The following is a 16,212-nucleotide window of genomic DNA, read 5'->3' as shown; positions in this document are numbered from 1 at the left end:
ATTCCTCTGCACAATGTATTGATACAAAAAATATGTATTTTTTATATAAATGAAGCGTTTGAATGTGCACATTGTTGAATTGCAGCAAGGCAAGTTGAGAAAACAATTAAAAAGCAAAGGGAATCCTGAGCTTTATGAATAGAGGCATGAAGTGCAAAACAAGATTATAAAGAACATCTACAAAACACTGGTTTAGCCACAACTGGAGTGTGGTGTCCAATTCTGAGCAGTTATTTAGGAAGGTCAGTAGCACAGTGGTTAACACAGGTGAGCCCCAGGCATCTCTCATTGTGCGGCACGGTAGTTCAGTGGTTAGTACAGTTGCTGGACAGTTCCAGGGTCCCAGGTTCAATTCTCGGCTAGGGTCACTGTATTTGTGGAGTCTGCACGCTCTCCCAGCGTCTGAGTGGGTTTCCTCTGGGTGCTCCGGTTTCCTCCCACAGTCCAAAGACGGGCAGGTTAGATGGATTGACCATGCTAAATTGCCCTTAGTGTCCAAGATGTTAGGTGGGATTACTGGGTTACAGAGATGGGGGTGGAAGTGTGGGCATGAATAGGGTGCTCTTTCCAAGGGCCGGTGCAGACTCAATGGGCCGAATGGTCTCCTTCTGCACTGTAAATTCTAATATTCTATGATTCTATGAAGACCCATGGCCAATGATAAATACAGAAAATAAACATCAAATACCGTTCTGCATTTCTTTCCAATGCTGTTCTCTAGGCATTTTAAAATTATAAACCAAAGTGCTGCAGACACTAGAGCATTTCCAATAAGATAATATTTTAGAAATCAACCGATTTTTTATTACAATATCAGCCATCATAGATTTCTGCAAATATTAATTCTCTCCAACTCTCTAGGTTACAATGCAGCAGCAATACTACACCACTGCTAATAATGTTAATATAACACTGAAAGTTCAGCATATTTAACACCGTGCAGTAGATGCACAATGCCTAACGATGGTGGAACTGAAAGCATCAATTCTATAGTAGAGTTCTATATTCTACAAGTTCCATGCCCAGCTGAGAATTTTTCAACAACTGAGACGTCTAGAATAAATGGAAATAGGAAGCAGAAATAACTTTTTTTTTTAAAATAAAAGTTGGGAGATTTGAACTCTACCTTTGGACGACTGCCAACCACCGTGGGGAATCTTTTAGTCTAATTATTTTAACAATTCAGGCTTTTCAAACTGATGCTCTATCAATGATTGCAACAGATTCTTCTCATTCAAGCTGTACCCCTTCACCACAGCACACATCTTAGGTGGTGTAGCCCAAGTGTCTTTACACGAGTACCTGTTCAGCTTATAGAACTCAAGAACATTGTTTAAATGGTAGCTCTCTGGTACCTCTCCATGTTTACAACATTAAAACTGTCTCACTTATTCAGATGGCAGAAACATTTCCCATAGAATCTCAAACCTTAATCCAGTGCCAAATCTCAGAGCAGTGTATATAACATTCAAATTAGCATTGTACAAATGCACGGTCATATAAAGAGAAAATGCATTTTGTTTAAAAAAAACAAAGGCAGGTCAAAATCCTGCAACTATAAAAAAGCTAGAATTATAGGGATGGTATGCAGTCAAAATAATGTGAAACATACTTCACAGCATTGGTGTCCAAGGTTGCATAAAGATAGTACAAACACTTCATCCTTTCTGAAGTCTCCAAATTGTGAGGCACCATGAACTGCGCAAATATCCGTTCCACAAGTAATCTGTTGGTTAAAATTCAAAATTAAGAATGTAATGCCACTTTTTAATGCTGATCATCCAAAATCTATATCCAAATGTGGATTTAAAAAAACACAATAAAGCAAACAAAGCAATAAATTAGTCAACACTTTAAAGTAGAAATTACTTTTGAGCTTATTCACTCAATAATATTGCCCAAAACATTATAGTCACCAATATTACATACACGAGGCCACGCTTCCAATCCAAGGAAATTCTTTTGGCGAGGCATGAGTGTTAGATTCTACAACATTGATCATATTGAGCCAACCACAAATGTTTTAAAAACCATTCCATCACTTAATCCATGAGAAAATATTTTGTTATACTATTTAACTGTCATTGTAAGTTATGCACTACTTCTTCAACATATCTAACTATATGTTGTGCACTACAATGTTCCAATGAATCAAAAAATGTACATAAAAAGCACAAGCTATTTATGATTAGTGTATGTAGATAGTAATAAATAAAAGGTAAAGTAGATTTATGAAACTATTTCAAAATGCAGCAGGGTGAATATTTTCATCTTCACACCTCCAGTATTGGAGTTTCTATTTTTCTTTAAATTATCACTGATGTCCAGAAGGCAACTACTGGGGCAATCAACACAAGAGAAACCTTTCAAATGGCAGGCCAGAAAATTTCCACCGTAAACAGATTATATTCAGGGGAAGGAATTTTCTCCTTTTATGACAGAGTGGCACAGCAGGCAGGAAAAACTGGCACCAAGAGCCGCTTCCTCCATATGGTGAGCCTCTCAGGAAAACAAAATGGCAAGAGACAGGTCCCACGATACCACGCTGGACGGATGGGGATGGGTTCTGATTGAGCCCTCCCAGGCAGTGCTTCACCCCACCTTCCTGGGAGCTGTACTCACCTGTGCGCCTCTGCTCAACAGGAGCATGTCAAGGGGGATCTGTTGTGATTCATGGGAGGACTATCAGATGTAAAGGCCTGATAAATGGGATCCGGGCTTTCAAAGGTTGGGATTCCCATTACGTCACTGGCTGGGGAATCAGGCATCAATTGGGGAAATTCCTTTCTTTTATTGGTTTATGGGATGCAGGTGTCGCTGGCTGAGCCAACATATATTGCCCATCCTAATTGCCCTTGAATAGAGTGGCTTGTTAGGCCATTTCAGACAGCAGATAAAAGAGTCAATTGCATTGCTGAGAGTCTGGAATCACTTTCAGGCCAGACCAGGTAAAGGACATGATAGTGAACCAAAGGGATGTAGCATGAAATTGAGCCTAGGAGTTTGGTCCAACAAATTCCCAAATCAGCTGGACGTGGATTTTGCACCATACCCTTTCCTCCTCCCCCAGCAATACCTACACTCATACTCCATCTTCTTTCCTTGATTTTCAAAACAGTTGATTTCACCAGTTTGAAAGTTTCTTTGATCCACTTTTGACGCCCTATTTGTGGATGCTAGAATTCCATAGAATCTCTCCAGTGCAGGAGGGGGCCATGCAGCCTACTGAGTCTGCATCAACCTTCTGAAACAGCCACACCTAGGCCTATTCGCCACCTTATCCTGCTAACCCTACCTAATTTGCACATCTTAGGACACAAAGGGGCTATTTAGCATGGACAATCCATCCAAAGTACACATCTTTGGACTGTTTCCTCCCACAGTCCAAAGATGTGCAGGTTAAGTGGATTGGCCATGCTAAATTATCCTTTGTATCCAAGAAGGTTAGGTTATGCGAGGTTACGGGGATAGGGTGGAGCTTAAATAGAGTGCTCTTTACAAGGGTCGGTGCAGCTCAATGGGCTGAATGGCCTCCTTTTGCACTGTAAATCCTATGAATAGTCTATGAATACCTGGCATTCCGGACTGGAGAATCTGCAGTGCAGCCAGAACACAGAGGGAGAGGGGCAAGCTGTACCTATTCAGGATAACTCTTTTACAGTGCAGAAGGAGGCCAATCGGCTCACTGAGACTGTACTGGCTCTCTGAAAAAGAGTTTTCTAACTAGTCCCACTTCCCTGTCTTATCCCAGTAACCATCACATTCTCTCTTTCAGATAGCAATCCCTTGTGAATAGCTTGATCAAACCCACTTCTACCACCTTTTCATAAGTTCTTCCCAGACTCCAACCACCCTCTGGATGACAAATAGTTTCCTCCCATAACAATTATTTTGAATCTGTGCCCTCTAGTTCTCCCTGTTCTCTTGAACAGGAGCAATTTCTCAATATTCAACCTGTCCATACCCACCGCTCAAGATCTTGATTACATCTCTCCTCTCAGCTGCCTTTTCTCAGAGGAAAACAGCCCAATTTCTCCAATCTGTCCTCATGGCTGCAGTTCTTTATCCCTGGAATAATTCTTGTGAATCTCCTCTGTACGCTCTCCAATGCCTTCACATCCTTCCGCAAGAATGGCACTCCCGGGTGCAGTACTCAAAATGAGGCCTAACTATGAGGCCTAACTAAGTGTCTTCCACAAGTTCAACATGGCCTCCTTACTTTTAAAATCATAGAATCAACAGTGCAGAAGGAGGCCATTTGGCCCATCGAGTCTGCACCAGCCCTCGGAAAGAGCACCCCACTTAAGCCCACACCTCCACCCATTTTTGGACACTCAGGGCAATTTATCATGGCCAATCCACCTAACCTGCACATCTTTGGACTGTGGGAGGAAACCGGAGCACCCGGACGAAACCGGAGCACCCGGAGGAAACTCTCGCAAACACGGGGAGAACGTGCAGACTCCACAAAGACAGTGACCCACGCCGGAATCGAACCTGGGACCTTGGGGCTGTGAAACAACTGTGCTAACCACTATGCTACCGTGCTGCTTTTTGTATGTGCGCCTATTAATAAAGCTCAAGATACTATGTGTTATTCACTGCTCTCTCAACTTGCTCTGCTATCTTCAATGACTTCAATGAACATATACACGGAGGTTCCTTTATTCCTGCACCTCCTGAACAATTTATCACTTTATTTTATACTGTCTCTCCACATTTTTCCTGCTAAAATGAACACACTTCTGCTATGGCACCTGGGCCAATGCTCGGTCAATTGCAGCTTCACTTGACCGGGAGTCGCAACAAAAGTTGAAATTAACTTTTATTTTTAAAATATCCGAGGTCTTCAGAAAACATTGCCAATCCTTATATCATCCTCAAATTTTGAAATCATGCTCTACACACCGCAAGCTGGTTTAGCTCAGTGGGCTAGACAGCTGGTTTGTAATGCAGAACAAGGCCAGCAGGTGGGTTCAATTCCCGTACCAGCTGAGAATTCTGAATTCTCCCGGTGTACCCGAACAGGCGCCGGAATGTGGCGACTAGGGTTTTTTCACAGTAACTTCATTGCAGTGTTGGTGTAAGCCTACTTGTGACAATAAACGGTTATTTATTTATTTAACAAGTCTAAACCATTAATATATATCAGGAAGAGCAAGGATCTTAACACTGAACCTTGGGAATCTTTACTACTAACATTTCCCCAATCTGAAAAACAACTATTTATCTCTATTCCGTTTCCTGTCACTCAGCAAATTTTTTTATTCGTGCCTACTCTCCCTTTTACTTCACAAGCTAGCATTTTGCTCAAGTCTGTATGTGGCACTGTATCAAATTGGTAAAATGGCAGTAGAAAAATGGGGCAATTATCAGCAACGCAAAAACAGAATCCAAATGATAAAAGATAAGATAGGATTCCTTACAATGAAAAGGTGTGGTCGACATACCAGCTAAAGGGAGGTGGAGAAACAAATATGCAGACATATTAGGGTATTAAAAAAAACCATGGGGGATTTCAACTAGCTCAGCATTATTTGGGCAGCAGATTAAGTAGGTATGTAATGGGGATAGGGGAATGGAATTCTAACTTATGGCATAATGCACACCTGTCTAACCCAATATATTAAAAAATCCAACAACGGAAGATTCATTATTTGATCTACATTTTTTAAAGATCATTTAACTGGCTAGACCAACATTTATTGCCCATCCCTAATTGCCCTGGAGAAAGGGGATTGAACCAGAAGTAAAAGTAGAGAACCTCTAGATACAAGTGAACATAATATAATACTTTCTATCACCCTAAAGTATAAAATGATGAAAACCAAGTTAACATATTGGAGAATAAATTGATTTTATGGGGCTGAGAATAGAGCTTGGTGGGGAAAAAAAAAGTAACTAAATTGGCCAACAACAGGAAGCATTTAAAACTGTTACAGTGGAAGGAAAATATATTCCACTCAAAGGAAAGAACAAACTAAACACTAGCGGGCCTCCACAGATGAATAAGGGCATAAGCAAACAACTGAACGGTAAGTAAACAGACCGTAGAGGATGGCAAGGTAAGACAGAATACAAAGAGATTCAGAGTGAAGTCAGAAAAGGAAGGCAAAAAGAGAATTGCAAAATTAAAATGATCAAGGGACATAACAAATACAAAAATAATTTTGCAAGCACATCGATAAAGGCTAGATAGAAATAGGACCAATAAGTGATAAGACTGCACAATAACAGACAATTGATACAGATGGCTGAAATACTGAATTATTCGGTTTTGTTTTTTACTGGGGAGATGACGTTGAGTGACGAGCTGATTAATGGGATAAGCGCATTTAAAATAAATAAAGGGAATGTCTCGAATAAACTAAACAATTTTTTTAAAGTGTACAAAGCCCTTGGTCCTGATGGATTGTATCCACATATTTTAAAATAATTTAGTGAAGAGGCAGCAGATTACTACTCATTTAACAAATTTATTAGAAAAGGGTGTAGTGTCAAATGTCAGAGGCTAGCTAATGTAATTCCTATATTTAAGGGGGGCACGCCCAGGAGATTATAGACCAATCAGCTCAACATCAGCGGTAGGAAAAATTAATGGAAACTTAAAGGAACATCTAGAAATGAGAAATAGAATGAATAATCAACATGGATTTCAAAATGGCAAATCTTACTTGATCAAACTTATTTTTAAAAAATTTTTTTAAAAGGAGGAACAGAGAGAGTAAACAAAGATAATGCAATAGTTGCAATTTATCTGGATATTATAAGAATCTTTGATAGGAAACCCACGAATAAAGACCAATGAATAAAGTCAGAGACTTTGGTGCCCCAGAACAAGTGGCAGAGTAGATTGCTTGTTGATTTCAAGAATGAAAGCAGAGAGTGATGTAAAGAGTAGTCATTTAAATTGCGGAGGGTGTTCCACAAGAATTAGAGCTGGGACCACAATTTACGTTACCTATTTGGATTCTGGCATGATTAATACAATTTCGGAGTTTGCAGATGACACTATGTTAGGGTGAGAGGTACAAGATAGTCAATACCGAGGACCGCCTCTGTATTGGTGGGAAGGGGGAAAGACAGTCCTGCAACTCCAGGAGGACATTAATAAACTTACAGAATGGATTTATTACTCGCAAATGAAGTTCAACAGCTAAACAAGCTGAATTTTGGTAGGAAAAATAGGATGGTCATTTATCAGTTGGAAGGTGAAGTAGAGGTGGGGTAAAGGAACAAAGGGATCGTGGAGTACAAATATACCAACCACCAAAAGCTGCATCACAGGTTAGCAAGGCTGAATATAAGCAAACCGAGCACTAGGCTTTATTTCTTGGGAGGGACAGAATTGAAAAGGGAAGTTATGCTAAACCTGTATTGAAACTTGGTTCGATCACACTTACCGAAGACAGCACGCAGTTCAGGTTACCATATTGTAAAAAGGAGGCGCACTGGACAGGGTGGAGAGAAGATTTATAATAATAATAATCTTTATTAGTGTCACAAGTAGGCTTACATTAACACTGCAATGAAGTTATGGTGAAAATTCCCTAGTCGCCACATTCCAGCACCTGTTCAGGTAAACGGAGGGAAAATTCAGAATGTCCAATTCACCTAACGAGCCCGCCTTTCGGGATTTGTGGGAGGAAACTGGAGCACCCAGTGAAAACCCATGCAGACACGGGGAGAACATGCAGACTCAAGACAGACAGTGACCCAAGCTGTGAATTGAACCAGAGTTCCTGGCGCTGTGAAGCAACAGTGCTAACCACTGTGCTGCCCATTTCTGGTAGAAGGATTATACCAGAAATGCATGGGTGTAGTGTAACAAATACCTAGTTCATGTTTTAGAAGTAATATGTAGTTCTGGGAAGGTTATTGTTATAATGTTAAAGGTAACTAAAATGCTGACCTTTATAGACTACAAAGTTCAGAAGGTTACACATGTTTACTTAATGAAGCCTTAATAGAAGAGATGGAGCCATAAAACAGGCTGGGTTTACCCAGCTAGAGGACTGGAGATGCGATGTCCACACTGCTTACAAAAGTACAATCCAGAAAGTTAGAGCTAAATGAGTTTAAAAGCATCGAGTGAACCCCGAAAGGCTATATCTTCATAGAGATGGATGAAGCTGAGCGAGGTTCTCTGGTTTCAATTTATCAGAGTTCTGCAGCAGGGAAAGAGGCTATATTGAAAGGGTGTTTCTGTAAGCAAGCTCCAGGCAGTTAGGTCCCAAGGCTTCTGCAAGCCCAATCGGCGGTGCAGCTGTTGACTTCAGTAACCACGTGGACACATGACGAAGGGGATTTGGAGTACAAACACACCAATTACTAAAGGTTGCACCAATGTTTAGAAACAATATTTTTTTAAAAAAGCAAAACCAAGCACTAGGTTACATTTCACGAAGAATAGAATTAAAAAGTAGTGAAGTTATGCGAGGAACCCACAACTTTTGTTAATCTAGATAAAAGTTTGAAATCCCAGTTACCCACTAGGAGAATAAAGCCAAAGCAAACAAAATAAACTTTACTATAAAAGTCAGAAAAGAAAAACAAATTTGGTGTGGTTTACAACTCAGATGTCATGGGAGTGGTTAGTAGACTAAAGGTAGTTAGGGCTCAGTAAAGTTCTGGGAGCCATTTAAATCACAGCCAGGAGACAGGAGTTTGAAGAAACCCAGAGTTAGTGCCAACTTTTTGAAGCTAGCAGCCTGAAAAATAGGCGAACTGTTCTGGTAATTTAGAAGCAGGCATGTAGCTTTGTGAATCCCATGGAACAATCTCAGGAGCAGAAATTGAATGATTAGTTGGTAATTGAGGCAGTCAGAGTGGCTTTTGAGAGATGTCAGAGGTTAAATCTTCAAAGGTGGAGTGTTGAAAGCCTTGAAGGAGAAGAGATTTTACAAAATTGTGACTCAAATGGTCACTGATGTCCGGGTAGATTGCTGAGAAATCAGTATCTGCCTTGGTCGTAACTGCTAATTAATGTGCACTTGTGGGAAGTTTGACCACAGTTTGCCTGTTATCCATATTTACCTCATGTTAATTCTGAATGTTAAGAGTATAAAATAGATATTGTGAATTGTCTTTTCTGACTTTGTGTGTTCAAATTATTGTGTTTAAAATCATGGAAACATTTACGCTTTATTCTCCTAGTGGGTAACTGGGATTTCAAACTTTGCTTGCTTTAAACAAAGTTGCGAGTTTCTTACTGGATCATAACAGAATCAGGAAAGGATCATCAGGCTGGGTTTCTTTTCTCTTGGCAAGGCATGAAAGAGTGACCTATTAGAGTTCTTTAAAATTATGAAAGAATTTGATCGAGTGGATACAGGGAAAATATTTTCTCTCGTGGGGAAGCAGTTATTACAGGCTATCAATAGAAGATTATCACCAAAAAATCTAATAGACAATTCAGAAGAAACTTTGTCACCTCAACTTGCTTCAACAACCACAGTGGTTGAAGCAAATAGTATATCTGCACTTAAGAAGGAAGATAAGCATTCAAGAAAGAGGGGTATAGCTGGTTATGGTGACCATTTATATGAATAAAAAAGTAAGGAGAAAGCTCGAGTGGAACAAAACACTGCATGGACTGGTTGGATCGAGGCCTATTCAGTCTATGTAATAACTCAATTCTTGAGTCCCAGCATCATTCTGGAAAGATGTGCTCTGTAGTCTTTCCCAAGACCAGTATATCCTTCGAAAGATATGGTGCTGAAAAATTAATTGGGTCATCAAGATAGAAACTTTACAAAGATCAAGACAAGAACACAAAAACTGGAAGTAGTAGAGCATTTGGCCCATCAAGCTTTCTCTGCCATTCAACAAGACCATTGCTGATCAGATTATGTTTCAATGCCACTTAACTGTCCGTCCCCCATAATCCTTAACTCCCTTGTCAATCAAATATCCATCTAACTCAATGCTCCGGTCTCTACTGCGCACTTGAAGAGGATTCTTCAGGGTAACAACAGTTTGAGAAATAATTTCTCCTGATCTCAGTCCTGAATGGGAAACCCTTGTTTAAAATTTTGTCCATTAGTTCTACACTCCCTCAAGGAGGGAAAGTCCTCTCAGCATCCACCCTGTCAGGCCTCCTCAGGATCTTACATGTTTCGATAAGATGGTCTCTCATTCTCCTATATTCCAATGGATAGAAGCCCAATCTTTCTTCATAATGCAACTCCTTCTTCCCAAATGAACCTTCTCTGAACTGCTAATAATGTAATTTATTTAGAAACTTTCCATATTAAACAAAATCATCAAAACAAATTGGGTTATGGGCTCAGCAGGCTTCCACTGCGCCACTCTGCTACATGTTTGAAATAATTAACCCCAAATTACACAATAGAACAAAGAGACAAACATGCAGCAACTCTTATTAACTATAACCCAAAAAACTAAACTAAACCCCCCAACAGTTCTGGTCACTTTACAGGAAGATGTAATTGCTCTGTTAGAGAGTGCATGGAAGATTGACTAGAAAGTTGCCAGGGCTGGAGAATGATTTGAGAGCTGAGGAGGTTTGAGAGGATGGGATTGTTTTCTTTGGAACAGGAAAGACAGAGGGGTGACATGATGGAAGTTTACAAAATTTATATGGGGTAAAAATAGAGTAGACAGGAGGAACCAGTTTCCCTTGGCAGAGAGCTCATAAATCAGGGATCATGGATTCAAGCTAAGTGGCAGAGGATTAGAGGAGACATGAGGAAAAATCTTTTTATGCAGAGGGTGGTGGGGGCCTGGAATTCGTTACACGAGTTGGTGGTGGAGAATCCCAAAACTCCATTGAAAAATTCCCCCAGCTACCTGGACACACACTTTTGGACACAATGTTAGGACTGGACTGGGTAGGAGAAGACAAGTGTGGTGACATTTACGGACAACTTGTGGAAAAGCTCAAGACCCCACTCAATTTTCTTTTGGGGGGGGGGGGGGAATAAGGAGGAGATGGGCATAGAGTTAGAGGGAGGACTCTGGATAAAGGCACAGCACAGGATCAACTCCACCTCCTCTTGCACCGCGCTAAGCCGGATACAGCTCAAGGTGGCGCACAGAGTGCACCTTATTAAAGCATGCATGAGCAGGTTCTTTCCGGAGGCGGAGTATAGATGTTCTGGTCCTGCCCCAGACTCGAAGTTCTGGACGGACTATTGTGAGACCACGTCCAGGGTTGTGGGAGTAAAGATGGAGCCGTGCCTATCTGAGGCAGTCTCCGGGATGTCAGAGCATCTAGAATTCTGGGCAGGTTGGATCGGCATGGACAATACAGGCCCCCTTCTGTGCTGTATCATTTCTATGATGCTATGGTATTAACATAGATGCAAAGTTGAAAACTTGCATCGTTAAAAGGGAGTTTGAAGATGGGGATGTGTTTGGTGAAGGCCAAGAAATCAATGATTGGTTTTTGAGGCAGTTATGCCAACTTCTGGTTAAGGCATGCAGTTAAATTTACCTTGCTAACGAACTTCAAATTATTTATGGAATGACCACAGGTGCAAGTGTCCTTAAATAGTCACCACGGTCATTGGGGCAAGTGTTCTGTTTTAACGGGTATGGGAAAACAGTGATGTGGCTGACCCTTTAATGCCCTCTGAAATGGCGTAGTAAGCCACTCAGCACGAGGGCAATTAGGAATGGGCAATAAATGCTGACCCAGCCAGCAATGCCCACATTCGATGAATAATTTTTTAAAAAGGAAGCTCCTTAACTAGCAAACCCAATTTGTTGGAGGAATAGGAAATTCCGGAGAGAAGGGAATCCGAAAAAATGTCAGAAAGCAATAATGCACTTAGCAGGAGGTCATGTAGCCACCCGAGATGGCCACTTCCCGACTTAAAATGGAGAACCGCAAAGGCTTAATGGAAATTCAGCCAAATTAGGCAAAAACTAGCAGGGTTTTCACCCTAATACACAGTTCACTGTGTATTAGACTCTGCAGAAACCCAGACAGCATCAATACAAGCAGCCACCTGCATAGTAATGTAGCAGCCATCTACATAGTAATGAGCGATCCCCGGGAACAATCAAAACATTTTGAGGTAAACAAAGCCAAGCCAGACTCCTCGTCGCCAGCAGGTGCCAACACAAAGAGGTTAACGGACACTTAAAGACCGCCCAACGATCAGGGAACAGCTCCAGTATTGGAACAAAGTCCAATCACTTGAAACCAGGTACGGGGTCAGCCCCGAAGCGCAGGAGGCCCCTGGGGACTGTAAAGTAAAGCCCCCAAGTTCAAATCATCCTTCTTGACAGGGTCACTCAGCAACGCGAAGCAACCCTAGACAGTGACCTGTCCAGCAGCCTCCAAGAACGCAAGTTTCAAGTCAACGCTCGCTACGAGATAGGCGCTCCTAGCTACCAGTCCATACCAGCTTTGAATCCTGCAGACTCATAACCCGAACGAAAGGCCATTTGTTCCCCATACCTGGTGGGCCAGTCCGAAGCCAAGTATTGGCCTGTTAGTGATAGAAATAGCCTAGAAAGTAGAGTTTATGCATGAGTAGCGATTTACTGTGTATAATAAATGTATATTGATTTGAATCTTACTAATTGGTGTGTTGAGTTATTGATCATTACTTGAACTTGAACCTTGTGGCGGTATCATAAAGATACCTGGCGACTCTAGAGCAAAGGTTATAAAACAGAGCCAATTGAACCAACCAAAAGTTAGCAACATATTACTGGCGACATCCTGACTGGACACGATCTAGAAGTGGCTTAACCACTCCGGGAGAACCCAAAATTTGAATTAGAAATCCAATTGGGAACAGAAAAAACCACAAGTGTTCAAGCTGTTCTGATCAATCCTCATAATTCGGAAGTGTGTTGAATGCATGCGTAACTAACATGGCGATACTGTAATTCTGATAGGTTTTTTGTTGCGACAAAACTGTCGGGAATTTGTATTTCGGAAAATAGCGAAAGCCATACCCGTATTTACAGCACCACCTTAGTCCCCCTCGTTCCAAATTTAAGAAAGCATTCAGATAGGAAAGATGGCAATGCAACGCCTCATGAACCCCGAAGAATTTGTGGTCGCAGCGACCAGCAGTAGAGTAGGACAGTGTCCCGTTTGGGAAGAGGAAATCAGAAAGTACCTCAAAGGGAAAGGATGGAGCGAATTCTGTGAAAATGAGGAAACAGGTCCCAGGAGTATGGGACATACTTGGTGGGAGAACCTGAGCGCGATTCACAAGAAGAGCTTAGGAAAAGCTCGCAAGCCGATGGCAATTGTGTCCTGTTTGGCACAATTGCGAGGCACAGAGGTCGTTAGGACGCTCCGAAAAGAGATAGAAGGCATACATCGAATGAGCAAGGTCGATGTCAGTGAGGTAGAGAAAGAGAACGTCGAGCTAAGGAGGAGGTTAGCAGCAAAGGACGGAGAGGTGGATGATGCCAAGTGGACACACCAGTCTTGTCTGGCACACTTAAGCAGCTTCCAATCCCAGTACGAAAAGGCCCATCAGGACATGCAACGTGCAGTCCTGGTACGAGAGGAAACCTAGAAGCAGGTAGAGGCATTGCAGAGGCAGTGTAGTGACCTGAAGGCAGCTTTAAGAGCATTCCATGCTGCCACCACGGAGCAAAGACAAAGCTCATTAGACCACGCAAAGTGCCGGAAGCAGATTGCAGAGCTGCAATCTCTGCTTTCAGTTCAAAAAGGTTTCCAGGAAACCTTTGGGTCACAGTTAGATGAGGAAGACGGCCCTGATTGGGAAAAATTGAGTGAGACAGCGCAGAGATATGTTCAGGGAACATGTGCGCAGGGAATGCCCCAAAAGAGAAAAGTGCCCCATCCCCCCACAGAGCAGATAGTTCAGGCTCCAATGAACCCAGTCACCACCCACCGCACAGCCACATCGGACGACACGGAATTTCTGTACACCACCCCCTTAACAGTGACCCAATTAAAGGATGCGTGCGATAAAATCAAACCGTTCCTCCCCACTTCCGACCCCCACCACTTCTTTGCCAGAGTAAAGCAGCAGGCTACCATGTACGGCCTGGATGAGCAAGAGCATGTAAAGCTCACAGTTTTGAGTTTAGACCCTTCGGTCGTAGCAGCCCTTCCCAACCCACAATGTAGGAGGAGGCACCCTTGCAGAAATGCACGCAGCGATCCTAGACGCTATCGGCCACAACAGAGGGGACTCGGTAGAAGGGCTGAATAAGTGCAGGCAGAAAAAGATGGAACACCCCACAGCGTTTGCTGGATGCCTGTGGATCAATTTCACAGCAGTTTTCGGCAATTTAGAACGTGCCCATTTGTCCCAAGACGGTATGGCCAAATGGACCCGCACCCTTATCTGCCATGCCACAGAGACAAGACAAAAAGCCTGTACGAATTATGACCCCTCAGAGGAAGCCCACAATGAGAAATGGGTTTTAAAAAGATTGTCCCGCGCCTGGGAGCAGTCTGCACAAAACAAACCCGCAGTTAGGAAACCCGAGGAACAGCAGGAAGAGCAGGCAGAAATGCATCCAGTTAGGACGCACCAGAACCCCGCATGGGTAAATGAGGGAAATAGCCCACAGCAGTCCAAATCCCAGGAATGCTACAATTGTGGACAGTTAGGACATCACGCACCAGAATGTCAAGCCCCCCAAAACAGCCACGGAGTCAGCCCACCAACGCCCCCCGAACCAGCAAAGACACCAACAGCCCTGACCCCCCCCCCCACCCAGGGAACCTTACCCAAGGGAACAGTGCACCAGAGAGCCTGCTCCACCTTATGTGCCCCAGGGGTCATGTTACAACTGTGGGCAGTCAGGACACTTCGCCCGAGATTACAGGAGACCCCCCACCAGCTAGACTAGCCCCCATATATGAAAGAGAACACCACCTACAGCAGCTACAAGGTCCCAGCTGCCCCATGCAAACTGTGAGCGCTTACCCACCACTTCGCATGGCAGCATTACCTCAGCAAGGCCACTTCATTTTTGTTTCGCTCCTCCTTCCTCTTCTTCGGTCACACTGCACTCCCTCCATATGCTAGTTACACCCCAGTCCAAATGTGATTTACGATGTCCTGTATTCTGATGGAACCTGCAGCATGTTTAATGTTGTTTGTAGTGGTATTGTTAAATATTGTTTGCAAGATCGAAAAAAAATTTCACGGCCCCACACCACCACCCTTCTGACGCCCACTGGCAGTCAGAGAAACTAGTTTGTCCCGGACGCTAGTTCAGAGGAACTAGTTTGTCCACAGAGACTTGTTAATGTCCCAGACGCCAGTTCAGAGGAACTCGTCTGTCGACAGAAAAACCGTTCATAACTGCCCTTCAGGTTTAAAGGTAAAACCAATACGGCAACCCCCCACGATGACTACATTTTTGCCCGTTCTGGTCGGTTTCTCAGGCAGTGGAGAAACGGCATTGGGGCCCGCCCTGCCTGGGAACCCCCCCCCTCTGGTCAGCTACGCTCGGGTAGCGCACACACTGCATTGGTCGCCGTCCTACCCAGGGATTCCATCCAAATCTTACCCGTCGCGGCCCATACGCACCTCATTTCGGCAATTTTCGTTCAAAAAGTTGTTTTGTTTTCCGGCAACCCTTAGGTTGCCATCCCTATGCTATGTACATCCTCAAACATTTGGATGGTAAATCGCACAGCCTGCGAGACGGCTTGCACTATTTCAGTATTTTTAAGTGTGTCTTGTCCTGAATATTCGGTTGATTAAAAAAAAAAAGTGTCACACATGGTGACAAATTGTAAAGGCAGAATTGGCACTGAAGGACAAACATACTAACAGACGAGATATTAAACCAAGATAGTAACAGACACTATGCTTGATCCCACAGAACTCCAGAAGCTCCAGGAAAAGAGATGAAACGAAGAGAAGAGAAAGAAGAACCATGAGGACATCCTCAGTGTTCCTCATTACCCTAATGAACATTTGATTGCGCGCGAACCCCCTGACCCCAACCCCCCCCCAGCAGTTAATGATTCACTTCCCCATAGTACCCAGAGCCCAGTCACAAGCAACACCACACCATCTTGGTGTGACAGGTTTCTAACATGGTACTCCCTGCCCTACTTGATAGAATCCCTACTAGTATTGGCGATACTCTGCTGCATCGTGCAGACTATTCATCTGAGGAAATGGCGAAGGAGAGCCTACCGTGCTCGCACCCCGCTATATAGGATAAGATCCCCTCTTTTCGGTTATGACCAGACCCCCGCGATCTAAAATAAAGAACATTCGT

At 43.0% G+C, this 16,212-nt stretch overlaps 1 protein-coding gene across 3 annotated transcripts in view; it reads right to left on the bottom strand.

Annotated features, from left to right (window-relative positions):
- Positions 1-16,212, bottom strand: part of pds5b (PDS5 cohesin associated factor B) — a 289,329-nt gene that overhangs the window by 106,595 nt on the left and 166,522 nt on the right. For all 3 annotated transcript variants that reach the window (XM_072477000.1, XM_072477001.1, XM_072477002.1), the window contains exon 13: positions 1,613-1,726. In XM_072477000.1, the coding sequence (XP_072333101.1) occupies positions 1,613-1,726 (114 nt within the window). The remainder of the gene's footprint in view (positions 1-1,612; positions 1,727-16,212) is intronic.

The sequence above is a fragment of the Scyliorhinus torazame genome, chromosome 15 (assembly GCF_047496885.1).
Source record: "Scyliorhinus torazame isolate Kashiwa2021f chromosome 15, sScyTor2.1, whole genome shotgun sequence".
Classification (NCBI taxonomy): Eukaryota; Metazoa; Chordata; class Chondrichthyes; order Carcharhiniformes; family Scyliorhinidae; genus Scyliorhinus; species Scyliorhinus torazame.
This window is presented reverse-complemented; position numbering and strand designations above follow the sequence as displayed.